Source organism: Eupeodes corollae, chromosome 1, assembly GCF_945859685.1.
Source record: "Eupeodes corollae chromosome 1, idEupCoro1.1, whole genome shotgun sequence".
Classification (NCBI taxonomy): domain Eukaryota; kingdom Metazoa; phylum Arthropoda; class Insecta; order Diptera; family Syrphidae; genus Eupeodes; species Eupeodes corollae.
This window is the reverse complement of record NC_079147.1, coordinates 136093230-136110672: the sequence shown is the minus strand read 5'-3', so window position 1 is coordinate 136110672 and position 17443 is coordinate 136093230. Positions and strand designations below refer to the sequence as shown.

Below are 17443 nucleotides of genomic sequence, written 5' to 3'. Positions count from 1 at the left end.
TCAGCGGAGCCCAATAATACGTATGTAACCCCAATGATCGCAGCGACATTTGGACGGCGGATCATTCTGGTTTCTTATTAGTTTGATGTATTTAGTATAAATTAATAAAGCGTAAGAGGCCTGTGGCCCAATAAAAAAAAAATAAATAAAAAGTTTTTTTTTTCTTTCTGCGGTCACATAAAACGTAAATCGCGCCACGTGCCTCAAGCCCTCAACGATAGACGTTAAATAATTTACAACTGTAAGTGTTGCAGTTCTTTTTCAATATTTGTTTTTTAAAGGTTTTTTTCGGTATACTCAATACCCTGCTCAAGGGCGGATCCAGACTTTTAACATAGAAATGTGTGTTTACTCACCACTTAAAAATTGTTTGGTTCTTGAATTTAATTTGGATCATTTAATTTATCTAAAAATTAAATAAAAAACAAATTAAGGTAATGAAATAAGTTTGGTAGAAATTTTTGTGTGGCACTCCCAAAATACGCGTTTCAGAATCTCTGAATCTTTTATACCAATAGATATGAAACGTTAATTATGTTTATAAATTATCCATTAGTTTAACAAAAGTGCCACTTATGCTGTTTTTGGGACATTTATATCATTGAAATTTGTGTTTAAATCTTAGTTCTAGAGCATCAAAAGCAAAATCACTTCAAAATGGAGATTTAATTATTTTTTTAAGATCTTAAAAGTTTTTGCATTTAATAAAAAAATTAACTTTGAAAGAAATTAAATGCACGACTGGGTCGCTAGAACTTGCTAATGTCTTCCAAAAAGTGTTATATTTTAATATTTAAAAATGTATCTGCAAAATAAGTTTTTCCCAAAAATTTAAATGTCATTTTATTTCTCAAAAAACCTATATTAACTTATTTTTTTTTGGAAAATCAACAAAGTCTTTTTTTAAATGATTTTACATACACAATTTTTAAATTTTGTCTTCTATAAATATACATTTTGGATGGTGACCCTTTTCTGAGATATCGAGTTTTGTAAACCATAATTTTTCAATTTGAACTCAATCGAAACAAGGCTTTGAGATGTAGGGGCTATAACAGACAGACGGACGGAGTCAAAGGATCCCTTTTCTTGTCTTTTTTACCATCGTAATGTCATGTTTAATTAAAAGCTCGAGTTCGAAATTTGTTACGAATTACAATTTCTTAGACGTATGTAATTGAAAGTGATGTTCAGGAATTTAAAGGCAACTTAATATCAATTTGACAATCTCTTATTCAAGGTTTCTTTTTAAGTAACTAAATATTTGATTTTTTTTTTCTTAGAAACAAATTTTATAAAAATAATTTAAAGCATTACTAAGTTTTTTTCAAATTCTAAATTGCGTGAAACAAAAATGTTAGCTCCTTTTGACAGTAAACCACTTTTTGGAAAATGTCGTTTAGTTACTAACAAATCATTATATGAAATCTTTATTCATACAAATTAACTGTTTATCTAAGCTTATTGGCTCAAATGATCCCCCTCCCCTTGATCGTCCATTGGTCAAAAGTTGTTGAATTTGAGCTGCATTATTGAAAAAGGCCGATTCCGATTCCAAGAACATAATATGAATTTCCGATTCATATAACCGCTACGATCCCCCCCCCTTCGTGTCGGCCATTGACCCTGCTTGGCCTGTTAACTAAAGAATCAAGCTATACCAACGTGTAATTTATCCTCAAAAAACCGACCTTAACATGAGACAAGTCAGATCTGAGTTCATATAATAATCGGTAAAACTTTAAAAATTTAGACTGTGGAGTAAAACGAAATATTAAATTTATTAATAAATTAAAAATCAAATAAAACCAATACGGTGCCTTAAAAACAGACAAAACAACGACCCAGTGGTTAACATGTATATATTTCATAATCAAAGCTAATTTATTTAAAAGAACAAATTCTAAGCCCTTAAAAAAAAAAGAACTACACAAAGAGGCACTGTAATCACATCATTCGTACAACTGTTTAAAATTCATTTAAGGTATGACAAATATCGGTATGAAAGCAACATTCATTTATTTATATTTTTGCAAAACCGGAACAGGAAATTAAGCATAGTTTATTTATGTATAATTATTTTTGTAAGAAATTTAAGGTAGGCCTACGTGTCATTTATGCGTGTCGCCGAACTCTCGCATGATATTTATTAGCGCTGTCACTATAAGATTGACCTTATTATTTCTTCACTTGTTTTCTCTAACTTTTCATCTATGTAACATGGCAAACACCCACCCATAAAGTAACGAGTTTGCTAAATTCAAATCACGCGCCGACAGCGGATCTACTCGACACGAGGATGGATTTTTAAAACATTTTTTTTTATTAAGTAGGTATGTACAATATTGTAAAACATTTTGAAAGGACGGATGATGAGTTGGATGAAAAGATGGAAGTTGGCAGTGCAGACCTACATAATATACAGTGTACATAGCTTCATACTTTAAGAGATGGGTGACGTTTGACGCGCTTCGAAAGAAGAGACATTTTTCTTGGTTCCTTTTGGTAGCACTTGTACCGGAAGGAGTGGGTAAGTACATACTTTTTTATGTTAATGGTATTTTGTTATAATCCAAATGGATTCTGATTTGCGAGCGATGAACTTCCCTAACCACTGTTTTTTGATGTTGATAAAATAATACTACAGAAAACAAAGTTGTCTGGAACACGGAGTTGTTTTTATTTTTTTTTTATTTTAGTTACAGAAAATGTTTACATTGCTCGAAAAATTAGCGCCTATCTAACGAAATTTAATTTCAATGATTTTTGTTGTATAGCACTGGTCGACAAAATTACGATTTTAATTCTGTTGCACAAACAAAACAATCCTTTTTTAAAGGATTAAGATGTCCTAAACATCGAATTTTAAAAAATGCTAAAAAGAAATAAAAATTAGTTTTTTTGCGAAATTATCGGTTTTCGCCGAAAACCTACATCGAAATTTCAAATTTCCCATACATTTTTGGTAAACCACAAGTTTTCGTAAACCACAAGTTTTATATTAAACCTCTAGCAATTCAAAGTTGAACTAAACAAACAAACATTTTGAAACATTCAGCGCTCAAATTAATGTAAACAAAACAGCTGCTGTCAAAACAATTATTTCAATTCGAAATAAATTTGGTTGTGGTAATTAATATTATTTATACAATTTTCTTACAAAATAAGAATTATTTCTTTTTGTTTTTTATTTAAAGAAAATAGAAGAAAAAAAAAACAAAAAAGGAAACTTCGGGGGAGCTGTGCGGCAACAGAAAAAAATGCGGAAAAATTTGTCAATGTCGAGAATAAAAGCTCCGGTGACTATTTGCGGCACTGGGGCGCCTGGCGGTTCTTTTCGAATCCTCCAAAATTTCAAACGCTCTTTGTTAAGTGAGAAACCGGAATTCACTATGGCTAATGGCGTGACGACCCCAAGGACAAAGAAGACTTGTTCATAGTTCGTAATGACGTTTCCACTCGTCACCACAAATATGTTTGACGCTTTCGCGATAAGATAATTTGTGGAGGAGAATAAGTATGAAAGAAAATCCTTGGTGTCTCAGCGGGCCAGGAAAATTTGCTCCAAATCATTCCACAGTGTGGGAATCGTTGTTCCAGTAAATAAAACCTCAACAGTGGACTATCGCTCCTTGATGGGATGCTAACATCAAGGAGATCCTCAGTCCTTTGGACAAACCAAGTGAGTCTTTAAAGAAAGAGATAGTCATGGAGAAATTGCAGCCCATCATAACAGCTTCAGTGATAAGCTCAGTATTTTGGATTGAATTTGTTGTGAAAGAGGAAGAAAATGTTTTAAATAAAATACATTTTTTTGTAATAGTTTTGTTAAATGTTTGGTGTGAACGATTTTCGGGTTTTCGAAAACATTTTGCCGAAAATCCGGTTTTGGGTTTGGTCTGAAAAGGCTGTAAGTTTAAACTCATATTATTCCTTTACAATAAATTGTATGATGATCTCGAAAAGCACAAATCGTTTTTTCTGTTAATAAAGGGTGATTTTTTTGAGGTTAGGATTTTCATGCATTAGTATTTGACAGATCACGCGGGATTTCAGATATGGTGTCAAAGAGAAAGATGCTCAGTATGCTTTGACATTTCATCATGAATAGACTTACTAACGAGCAAGGCTTGCAAATCATTGAATTTTATTACCAAAATCAGTGTTCGGTTCGAAATGTGTTTCGCGCTTTACGTCCGATTTATGGTCTACATAATCGACCAAGTGAGCAAACAATTAATGCGATTGTGACCAAGTTTCGCACTCAGTTTACTTTACTGGACATTAAACCAACCACACGAATGCGTACAGAGCGTACAGAAGAGAATATTGCGTCTGTTTCTGAGAGTGTTGCTGAAGACCTTGAAATGTCGATTCGTCGCCGTTCGCACCAATTGGGTTTGTGTTATTCGACCCAATGGAAGATTTTACGCAAAGATCTTGGTGTAAAACCGTATAAAATACAGCTCGTGCAAGAACTGAAGCCGAACGATCTGCCACAACGTCGAATTTTCAGTGAATGGGCCCTAGAAAAGTTGGCAGAAAATCCGCTTTTTTATCGACAAATTTTGTTCAGCGATGAGGCTCATTTCTGGTTGAATGGCTACGTAAATAAGCAAAATTGCCGCATTTGGAGTGAAGAGCAACCAGAAGCCGTTCAAGAACTGCCCATGCATCCCGAAAAATGCACTGTTTGGTGTGGTTTGTACGCTGGTGGAATCATAGGACCGTATTTTTTCAAAGATGCTGTTGGACGCAACGTTACGGTGAATGGCGATCGCTATCGTTCAATGCTAACAAACTTTTTGTTGCCAAAAATGGAAGAACTGAACTTGGTTGACATGTGGTTTCCACAAGATGGCGCTACATGCCACACAGCTCGCGATTCTATGGCCATTTTGAGGGAAAACTTCTGAGAACAATTCATCTCAAGGAATGGACCGGTAAGTTGGCCACCAAGATCATGCGATTTGACGCCTTTAGACTATTTTTTGTGGGGCTACGTCAAGTCTAAAGTCTACACAAATAAGCCAGCAACTATTCCTTTGGAAGACAACATTTCCGAAGAAATTCGGGCTATTCCGGCCGAAATGCTCGAAAAAGTTACCCAAAGTTGGACTTTCCGAATGGACCACCTAAGACGCAGCCGCGGTCAACATTTAAATGAAATTATCTTCAAAAAGTAAATGTCATGGACCAATCTAACGTTTCAAATAAAGAATCGATGAGATTTTGCAAATTTTATGCGTTTTTTTTTTTAAAGTTTTCAAGCTCTTAAAAAATCACCGTTTACAATTTAAAGCATTTATTTTTTTAACGTTTTTATTTATGAGTCTTTATTTGAAACTATAATGAAGTTTAAAGAAAAACTTGAATTTTGTACTTTAATATCTTCGAAAAATACGTTTTGTACTTTTTTTGGGCTGATATCGAATCCGAAGTCTTGAAAATACCCTTTTTCAACATTATGTTTATATTTTTTGAATTAATTTCGACAAAAGATTCGTTACAAGAACTAAACTTACTTTTAAACCGTTTTGACCTTTTTTGTTGAAAGACTTTTGGAAATATAACAATGTTTTATTTTTTTTTTTGTTTGAATATTTTATGAAAATAGAGGTTCGGATGCGACACACACTGATAACTTCCCATTTCGTCTGTCGATTTGCTAAAAAGGTATGTAAGTTTTCGTGTTTTGTTAAAAATGTTATCAGTTAAATTATAAAAAATTAAAAATATCCAACAATATTTTGCATATGATGAAATAGTTGGATTTCAACATTTATTTTTGCTCACGAGATTTTTAGTCGTCAAACAATTTTTGCCAATTTTTGTCTTCAAAGTTTTTATTTCTTATGTAAACAAATACAAATTGGATGAATGGACCCAACACTAATTTTACCAATTGTGCGTACTATTTTTTGTAGATTTTATTTTTTTATGAAAAAACCGACTATTAGATTTTTATAAAAAAATTACTAAATTTTGAAAACAATATTTTTTATAAAATAAATTTAATTTAAATTTTTGGAAAGATATTTGAGTCGAAAATCATATTTTACCAACTTCATTTCAATTTTTTTTAGTTTTTAATTTTCTGTAAAAAAAACTGTCAATTCATCTTTGCAAATGCCAATGTAGTTGAAAATTGAAGGCTTTTGAATTTAATTTGGTACATCTGTGGGTATAATAGGATTTCGGGGTAGTAATATATTTTCACCTCAGAATTTACGATTTGTTTATGGCTTCGATAATATAACAAATCGGGTGCCGTTGCACAAACGTTGTGGGCTCAAATTACGAAACAAAATTACGGGATATCCAACCTTCAGTATTATACGATAGCATGCCTGGTAAACCCAATGAGTTCAAAAACTCAGTTGGATAATTTATGGATTCGGTAACATCACAAACTGTATCAATAGATTTGTATGACACCAAGTCTTCAAAATTTTGTATCTTGAGATTTAATTCGTTGACATCCACATTTGTTGGTGCTAAAATTGCTCCTTCTGCCAGCCACTCATGATTTGTATAGTGTCTGTGTACATTGGGAAATATCTGGTCAATGAGAACATCTTGTGAATCAATAGTCGTACAGAAATCGACCGATAATTTTATGCATGCTGAGTTTCATCTGTATAGTAACTTTTCCGTCGCCTATATCTAACAGTTGTTTTGAGAATGTTTCAGCGTAAGGATCTTTAAGCATTGGAATACGCATATTTACCTTCAGTTGTTCTTTCTCAACATTACGCCAAAGTGGCGATGATTTGAGCTTATCAGCTGGTTTGACGACGAATGCCGACAAGCGCACGCAGCGAAACAAGATGCATACAAAACGGCTCTGCACAGAAGGACCAGAGCTGCTCGCGAGCTCTACGAGCAGAAGAGGAGAGAGGAACACCGGCTTCTTAGATGGAAAAAAAGAGAGCACGAGAAGCGCGCGATCGAGGATATAGAGCGATTTCACAACAGGAATGAGATTTGTAAATTTTACCAAAAGGTAAAAAAACTTCCCAAGCATACCAGCCATGAACCGAAGCCTGTAAAGACGATCAGACGGGGAACTTCGTAGTAGAACTGCAGTCTATGTTGAGAATATGGAAAGACCACTTCTCCAAATTATATAACGGCGATGACGAACCGAATCCGGCGCGCCGATCAACAATTCCGTCTACCCGACGTTGACGAAGTGAAGATAGCTATATCTAAACTGAATTCAATCAAAGATGCTGAGGCTGACGGCATCGCTGCCGAACTATTCAAAGCAGCAGGTGATGACTTGGTACGGAGCATGCACCAACTCATTTGCAAAATAAGGTCGGAAGAAAGAATGCCCGATGAGTGAAATCTCAGCATAGTATGCCCAATACATAAAAAAGGAGACCCTCTTAATTGCGCCAACTACAAAGGCATTAGTCTCCTTAACATTGCATATACGATCCTTTCTGCCGTATTATGTGAACGTCTGAAGCCGTTCGTCAACAACCTGATAGGTTCTTATCAGTGTGGCTTCAGACCAGGAAAGTCCACTATCGACCAAATATTCACTCTACGGCAGATCTTGGAAAAAACCCAGGAACTTCAAATCAATACCCACAACCTCCTTATCGATTTTAAAGCCGCGTATGACAGCATCTATAGGGAAGAGCTCTACCGAGCAATGTCTAGTTTTGGCATTCCTGTCAAACTTATCCGTTTGTGCAGAATGACGATGGAGAATGCACGCTGCTCTATCAAGGTCGGAAAAGATCTTACCGATGCATTTGATGTCAAAAAAGGCTTTAGACAAGGCGATTCACTGTCATGCGACTTCTTCAACATCGTTCTGGAAAGAATTGTGCAAAACTCAACTGTTAACACTAGAGGCACAATCTTCCAAGGGTCCATCCAATTACTCGGATATGCAAATGATATTCACATAATTGGAAGATCAAAGCGTGATGTCAGTGGAGCGTTTTTGAGCATTGCGACGGAAGCGAAGAAGATGGGTTTAGTGGTCAATTAGGGCAAGACCAAGTATATGCTGTCATCAAAAAAGGATATTGAACAACGACTATAACTTTGAGGTAGTTAAGGACTTTGTCTACCAAGGCACCGCTATTAACACAGACACAACGACACCAGCGCTGAAATCAAACGAAGAATAACTCTTGCAAATCGTTGCTTCTTTGGACTTAGAAGGCAATTGAGAAGTAAAGTCCTCTCTCGAACATCTAAAATCACCATCTATAAGACACTCATCCCGGTTCTCATTTATGGAGCTGAGGCCTGGACCATGTCAAAGAAAGATGAGAACGTCTTCAGGTGATTTTTGGTCCCGTACGCATAGATAGAGAATTCAATACATTTATTTAGATAGTTTTTAAGAATCATTTTAACTCAACTAATATCAACCAACAAAATATTTGATGGGTTTGTTAGAGCCCAATAGAACAGGTAAAATTCAAAACAAGCTCGAAAATGTAACCGTTTTTTGCCCTTTGTTGACATTTTTATCAATAATGCATTCGGCCGGAGAAGTTAAAAGGTTGGATTTATCATTAGGACAAAATCGTAGAAACAGCCAATAAATCAAAAATCTGCTATGTTCAACGCTTGGTATTATTTTCACGTTTTCTGTGCTAATTTTGAAATCTTTTGTTTTTGCTAAATTTACTCTGGTATTGCAGATTTTTACCAATAACTTGCTATTGACTCTAGGTATAATAATAAGTAATACCATTTTGAAATCTGCATTTAACGCGCATATTTTTAAATTAGTTGGCCACTCAGGTATTCATGCATTTTTTTATACCAGCTATGATTTAACTTTTTCAAAAATTATTTGTTTTCACATTTTGCATTGAAATTCAATGTTAAATAATTTTTTTCTCTAAGAAGTCCTACAGTTATAATAATTTCCTTCTACTTATGTGTTGGCACAAGTAATGTAAAATATTCCTGCAAAAAAATTGATTTAACTCATTCACTTGTAGTTGTGGTATTCAAAAATGTAAAGTAAGAAAAAAAATGCATATAACTTTTCTTGTGGTTGGGATAGAATTTTTTTTGTATGTTTTCAGAACGTACATAAAGTCTACTATGCGACATTTCAGGGTTATCCATTACTTACGGGACACCCTGTATGTAACTCGATTCTACTTTTGATTCTATTCGAAACTCATTTCCGATTCTACTTTCAAATCGTACCACGTATGAGAATCGTATGCCGGTTATACCAGCTTTTTTCAAAAAATTTTGTACTTCCGGACGAGTATCGAGTTGTTTGACAGTTTTAAAAACACACAAAAAAAAAAACATCAAATTTTTGGACAAGAATACTTATTACAAAAATGGACACCGTTGTAATTAACTGCTTGAACAGAATGGTGTAGCTGTAGCTGTAGCCTGTAGCACTGTCAAAGTTAAAAGATAAGAAAATAGTATACATCGACACAATGAGAAGCTGTACCTGTAGCTGTAGCAGTAGCTGCAGCGCAAGTTGACTCAACTTTAACTTTTGGCGACGCTGCAAGCTACATTTGAGATGACAGATGGGGGAAACCCATTTCATTCTTTGACGTTTCACTTTTTTTTTGGTAGCGTTCAATGCATTTGAGAATTTTTTCTGGTTTTGTAACTTTTTCATAGTATGCTACCATACAAATTCAGTTCAAATATAAATTTCATATGCGTTGAACATGCCCGAATAAATTTCCTGTGCTACACCATTGTGGGCGACCTTTGCTACATTAGTGAGCGTTTTTATTGACAGCTTATACTACAGCGATTTTCTTAGCTACAGCTGCATCTCATTCTGTTCAAGCAGTAAGTTTGATTTGCAAGGAAATGAAGAACGGTATGACCAAATTAAACGCACAAGAATAAAAGATAATACCAAAATAATGGAACTGAGAGAGAAAAGGGTTTGTACATATACACAGCTGTTCAAAAAAATTGGCGTAATGTAAAATAACTGTTTCTTATCGCGTTTTATTTTAAGAAATAACGGTTATAGGTGGCCATCAAATTAATTCTTATTTATTTCAAAGAGGGTAATTAATAACTTTTAAGGTAACTTGTTCAAAACTATTTGTTCATCTATAGACATAAGTTTTTTTTATATTAGAGTTTTAATATGGGCAGAAACGTGCACTGTTCACCGGAAGAAAAAAGAATAGTTTTGCAATTAATTAATGAAGGTAAAACCTATAAATTTATTGCTGAAGCCCTACGAAGATCTTAGAATTTCTTAACAAATTGTCTCAAGGCTATATCATTGAGCGAAAATCGGCAAAGGCCGAAGAAAACATTAATTGCTACTGATCGCTGGGTCCTCTTTTTTGCGAAATCAAATCTTTTTGCTTCATCAAGGACTATAAGCGCTGAAATTAATAACGAAGTCAGTGCACACACAATTCGCAGAAGACTTCAGAACTTCAATATACCGGGAAGATAAGCTAGGAAAGTTCCCTACTAAGAGCTATATCATTGAGCGAAAATCGGCAAAGGCCGAAGAAAACATTAATTGCTACTGATCGCTGGGTCCTCTTTTTAGCGAAATCAAATCTTTTTGCTTCATCAAGGACTATAAGCGCTGAAATTAATAACGAAGTCAGTGCACACACAATTCGCAGAAGACTTCAGAACTTCAATATACCGGGAAGATAAGCTAGGAAAGTTCCCTTACTAAGAGCGAATAATATAAGGTCACGGAAAGAATTTGCCTCAAGACATAGAAGTTGGTGTGGACCTGAAGGAGCTATGAAATGTTATGTACTATGGAGTAATGAAACAAAAATTAATTTATTCTCATCGGATTCGGGGCGTAATGGAATGGACTATCACCCACGCTATACCAAAAAAGAGGCTGGATTGCGACCCACACTGATAACTTCCCATCCCGTCTGTCGATTTGTCTTGCTTAAAAGTTTGTCTATATGTACTCGTATCAATTTTTAACAAATTTGTGTACTATTTTTTGTAGATTTTATTTTTTATGAAAAAACGGACTATTGGATTTTTATACAAAAATTACTGAATATCGAAAACAATATTTTCTGTGAAATCAGCATGAAGCCAATATTTGTAATTTTTGAAAAGTTTTTTGAGTCGAAAGTAAATTTTTACCAAGCTTTAGCGTTGTTTTTTTTAGAGTTTTATTTTTTGTAAAAAAACTGTCAATTCGATTTTTTTTCAAAATTTTTAGAATGTTGAAAACAATATTTCATATAAGATAAAATTAGTTTGAAGCCAATATTTCAAATTTTTGAAAAGATATTTGAGTCGAAAATCAATTTTTACCAACTTTTGTTAAATTATTTTAAGGTTTTTAATTTTTTGTACAAAAACAGTCAATTCGATTTTTTTTCAAAATTTTACTGAATGTTGAAAACAATATTTCTTTTAAGATAAAATGAGTTTGAAGTCAATGCCTACAATTGAAAAGATATTAGAGTCAAAATCTTTTTTACCAGCTTTTATACATTTTTTGTAGGTTTTTATTTTTTGTAAAAAAACTGTCTCTTTGATTTTTCTCTAACTTTGTCCTAATATTGAAAACAATATTTCTTATTATAATTAAAAATTAATAAGAAGCTGTTATCTCAAATTTTTGAACATACCAATACCTACATAATTGAGTCGAAAATCATTTTTTACCAACTTTTTCAAAATGTTGAAAACAATATTTCTTATAAGATAAAATAAGATTGAAGCCAAAATTTCAAGTTTTTGAAAAGATATTTGAAGCGATACTCATTTTTTACCAATTTTGAGTAATGTTTTATTTTTTATAAAAAAAACTCAATTTGATTTTTCTCAAAATTTTGTCAAAAACATTATTCTTCGTTGCACAAAATTGTTTTGGAGATGAAATCATATTTTAGTCTTAAAATTTTGGAGGTGACAAATTTTTTTTCAGTTTTTTTGATATATGAAAAAACCGTTAAATGGATTTTTTCCAAAAAATATACTTGTTTGGTATCACGTTTTAGTTTATTATATCAAATTTAATTCAAGTCTCTAGCGTTTTTGGTTCGTAAGATATTTAATTTTAACATTTGGTTAACCATAATGTTCACCTTTTTTTAAACTGCTATGGTAAAAAAACCAGCCTTTCTGCCTTTTTACTGCCTTATTATCTGTACAACTAAATTTATTTGAAATCGATATCTCTTCTGGTTCTTGAGCTATGGACAACGAAAAAACGTCGCGAACGTACGAACGTACGTATGTACACACGCACGCACAGACATCTTTCTAAAAATCTTTTATTTCGACGCTAGGGACCTTGAAACGTCAAGGAATGTCAAAATTTTCAATTTGACAAATCGGACCCATTACAATATCTTCCTATGGGAAGTTAAAAATACTACCAAGGAACATTGAACGTTCTCCTCTTTGGTACCACGTTTCAAGAACTCACTTAAGATTTCTGGAGTTCCGTACAAAGAAATCATGGGTTGATCCAGGATATCTTGAGTCAACATAACGAATACACATTTACGCCTTAAAAACTTGCACTAAAAACCAAAATCTACTCTTGTGGAAAAAACTTACTATCATAGCGTTAAAACTGTAATATTTTTTTCTGCTAATATACTGATGACGCAACTCAATCGGAGCAACGATTCTTATATGGGTTGCGTCAACACATCCTATTACTCCTGGCAACCTCGCTGTTAAAAAAAGTAGTCTCGTGCGTTTTGTTTCTCATCAGATGACATGTTGAGATTGATCCAGGTTGGACTTAATTTGTCTTCAATTACACACACTACTTTTTTTAATACGAAAGAAACCGCCCAAGTCAAAATCTTTTCCTACGCTGCTCTGATAACTCCCACTAGCAAAAAATCTAAGTACATAAGCTAATTTTAGTATAGCAGGGATTAAGGAGGAGCTTGAATTTTTAAATTGGGTTTCCAACTTATTTAATACGAATATAAAAGCTTTCTTATTCAGTCTAAAATATGATCTGAAACTTAAGGAATTAATTACAACTAAAAGAACTTCCAGTAGGTGCAAAATATTTGTTCTACTTACAGATGATTATTGATGAGGGAGTTCCAAGAAATAAGAGTTGTCTCAAATATTCTTGAGCAGCCGAAGCATTCTTACTTTTTTTCTGTAATTTTCCTTTTCTCCAAAAAAAAAAAAAAAAAACAAAAACAAATCTATGTTGCTCATCATTTTGGTTTATTTTGCATTTTTTTTAAATATGAAAACTATCAATTAATGAACACAATTTTTTTTGAAAATGAGTTGACGTGTATTTATGCCTCTAATTTTTTTTATGGTAGCACTGAATTTCGAATTTGTAAAGTTCGCCAATCGTGGTATGTCGAATGTGTTAGTTCGCTAATGAAAATATCGCACTTCGAAGTTCGATTCGCGAACCATAATAGGGGTATACAGTTCTCAAAAGATTTCTGATATCAAATATGGATTTTTCATTAAAAAAAAAACATAGAAAATAAAAGTGGCAGCGCCATAAAATATATTTCTTCCTGTCACTTCATTTGACCGTTTTAAATTTAAAACTCTAAGCCAACTTTACAAACTGTAAACATAGACGCAGATTGAATAAATGAACTTTGTAGATGAAAGTTTTCATATACAAAGATATGAACGAAGTCGAGTACCATTCATAATTGCTTCGATAATAAAGTTTTTGAAATACCTCAAATGATTTGTTTCATGTACAAAAATAAGTTACATTCCGATTCTTTTTAAAGTTTTCCTAGATACAACAATTTAAAAAAGGTGTTTACTTAAATTATATGAGCAATGCACGGCTACTTTAACTAATTTTGTATCAATAATTGTTTGAACACGAATAGTGTGTCGTGTCCATTAATTTAAGATATCTACAATATCAAGTATTATAAGTTTCAAGGGCCGACTGCAAGAAAATTCCAGCTTCACGTTTGTTTCAGATATTAAACACATTAATTTAATAATAATCTTATCTTACTAATATTATCAATGCGAAAGTAACTCGTCTGTCTGTTACTCGATGTACATATGAAGTTTGGTATAAAGATATTTTGATACCCGAGAAAGGACATAGGCTACTTTCTACCCCGGGAAAATGCAGTCACATGGAAAAATTCAGTGGGTCCGATCGCTTTTACGCTTAAACTACTGAACAGATTTAAATGAAATTTTGTAAGGAGATAGTTTGAGACTTAAGAAATTTGAAAAATTACTTTCCGGGGAAGCTAATCGCTCTCACTCCTAAATTACCAAAGATTTGAATACTATTTAGATAATATTGGTATAACATGAAAACAACGCATTTCCAACACTTATAAAATAAGTGGTCGAACATGTTAAACTTATCATACACGTATATGACATTCATCCTAATGCTATTTGAAAAGTGTTAATGAGGCGGTTGTGATTGTGCATCATTCTTTGAATTTTCAAAACAGTTGGCACCTGCGGTCGACCTCACAATTTTCGTCACCCATGAAATCTGCAAGAATTTTGGCTGATCATTTGTAGGCAATAAAAAGCCAATCCTATGGTCAATCTGTCCTTGAATCGTAAAAGTAAAGGTGAAAATCCAGGCATAACAACTTCAGTGTCTACTCCGAAAGATGTTATTTGGAAAGACGAATTATATTTTCTTATACAGCTCCAAAATTGCCGTGATTCATTGCTTATAAAAACAGAGATTTTAGAGGTTTCTCTGACTCGCCAGGTGATGGGAGTGAAACTTTACCACCAGAACAACACATGCCCGAGTTTCTTCTTTCCATCATTTTACTGCTTCACAATGTGTCACTTTTTATCCATCCGACCAATGAGAACTAATCGATGATTAATGCAATAAATAATAGGGTCATAATCAAAAGCTGCGCCTTGAAATGCATCCCATGTATTTCGTGTAAAAGCCTGATCTTCAGCGTTCAAAGTACGCCGCGCCGTCTTTGTGATTCATCATGTGACTCTGACGCAATTAGTGATGCATGTTTGTTTAGCCAGATAAACAAATTATGTCGGACGCGAAAGGAGATATCCTCGGTGCAAATAACAAGCAAGAAACCTTGACGCACAAAAGTTGTATAGTGGTACAGATTACTCACCTAGGACGTGTAGCGTGCTCACGAGTTTCAAACAGACAAAATCTTTATGTTAAGGCCAAATAAGGAAAAACAAAAAACGTTGTATATAAAAATGTATTGCAGTAACCTATCTTCTTCTTAAAATGTATTAACCTAACCTATGACAATCACACTTAGTATGGCCTCATTCCATCTCGGCACAATTCAAACATAAGTACAGAAAAATACAAATCCAAGTTTTGTAATACTACTATCCAAAAAAAACTATCTAATTCGGACGAAGTCGCTGGTAAAAGCTACTAAACAAATAAGTTAAATGCCTGACTGCTTTGCCTTTGCATTATCTTTTCAAAATCAAAATTCTTTAGAAGTTAAAAAACTAGAAATTTGTATTTGTATGGCAACAAAATTTTGCACGGTGTGGTGAAATCAAAACAAGTTATTGCACCACACCATGCAAAACAATAATTGTTGAATCATTTTGTAAATAAAAGTACATATTTAAACATAATATTGCAATTTCAATACATTAATTCATGAACATTTCGAATCCTTTTTCAACATTGTATATCACAAAAATGTTCCTGTACAACTAAATTTTTCTGTAAAAAGGAAAATTAACTGCCAACAGCTTTGTTTTGTCACATGGTTGTTCATGTATGAACCCTTGAGAATAAAAGTTTTGTACAAAATACTCCTTCATTTACACAATAAACATACATTTCCCTACAATTGTGTGGCGCCTTATTTTTTACGAAAACGTTGGCTTTATCGAACCTTTTTTAGACAACCACGACTCGGTGTTTTTTTCTGGGTGTAGCAGAAATGCAATGTAGTTTGCTCAAAATATACGATATTGTCCTCGCATAGACACACCTACAGCTTCACATTTTAGCGCATTTTTTAATCACTGTAACCATTTACGAAACAAACAGGACACACAAATGCACAATCCAAAAAATGCTGCATCACAGAAGTCCAGCAAATAATAATCTCATTTACTTTTCATTCACAAATAAACTTTTTTCTATTTAATTCATTCAGCAATTGAAATACACATGCGGCCACGATATAAAATAAAAAGTTATTATTTTCTGCCTTTTTTAATCAAATTACAAGTCATTCTCTTGATGAAACGAAAAAAAGAAGTTTATCCGCGGACGAAAACCTATTTTTATAAAAGAGCTCCAAAACGTTTAGTGGGGCTTCCTCCTGAAGGAGCAGCCTGAAAGAAAAAAAATACAAGGTGAGTTGTTTTCTTGGGATTTAAATCAATTTTATCGACGATAACACTTACCTTCTGTGAGTTTTGCTCGTCCACCAGTTGGCTGGCAGAGGATCGTTGAACAACCAGCGCACACAACGACTCCTTGGGCATGACTAAAGACAGTTGTGATCTTGTAGCATCCTGGGCATTTGACATCCATGAAGTAGGAATTTGGATGCTGGACCAAGCGCTTCAGCTTGTGCTTGCGCTTCTCTTCAGCTGGTAATGGGTGAAGTAAATCTTTTGCTAGCTGCAAAATTGAGATAAAAATGATTCGAGATTAGTATTGATTGCACTTGTTTCCATTGAATGTCTTAATTTTAGGAGATTTCTTTGATAGTACACAATAGTTGCACAAAATTTTAGTTTAAATTGAAACATTTTTAATATTTTTTTACTCTGAAAAAAGATTTGTTTCATTTTTGTTCATGGAGCATAGGAAAATGCTGGCGTTTAACACACAAAACACTTGGAAGCCATGTGTACTCGGATCATCTGTCAAACTTTCCGATCGATTTATTTCGACTTAAATACGAATTTTTCACATTATTTCTTAGGTCATTCGATGTGCAATATTGTATACTTTCATTTGAAATCGACTTTTATGTATTTTTAAGTAATTTAAATATATTTATTTCATTTTTTTTATAAAATTTTCACCCACCGGCATGTTTCTTCTTTCACAGCTAACACGGAAAAGGAAATAGACATTTTGTGAGCGAAGTTAGCACAAGTTTTAAAATCTTTTTAAAACCAAGGGCGACATCTATTTCTGATTATTTAATTTTGTACTAAAAAGATTAATTATAATTAGGTTACGAACACATCTATATCATTATTATATTTAATTAAACATTTTAAGTAAGAAATCAACTAAATATGTATCAATAAAAGCAATTTTTTGAGCATAACGAGAAGCATATAATATCTAGAGAATTAATCTTTTTACTTTCAATAGGTTTTTAAAATTTAGAAAGTTTAATATACTTAATTTCACTTTAAACGTATGTATTTGCTGGCATATGAAGTAAAATTTACTTATTCAGCTTAATACAAGCTATCATAACTTAACTTATCTTAACACTAGCTTAACATTTTGTTAAGTATACTCAGTAAGTAA

General features: G+C 33.3%; 1 protein-coding gene across 1 annotated transcript; it reads right to left on the bottom strand.

The window, feature by feature from the left end:
* Nucleotides 1-16121: 16121 nt before the first annotated feature.
* LOC129942525 (40S ribosomal protein S27) lies at nucleotides 16122-17116 on the bottom strand. The gene is made up of 3 exons (XM_056051505.1): nucleotides 16988-17116; nucleotides 16354-16573; nucleotides 16122-16281 (listed from the first exon to the last, which is right to left on the bottom strand). Exons 1-3 carry the CDS (start codon nucleotides 16991-16993, stop codon nucleotides 16253-16255), a joined length of 255 nt encoding a protein of 84 aa, XP_055907480.1. The 5' UTR covers nucleotides 16994-17116; the 3' UTR covers nucleotides 16122-16252.
* Between the last annotated feature and the right edge of the window lie 327 nt (nucleotides 17117-17443).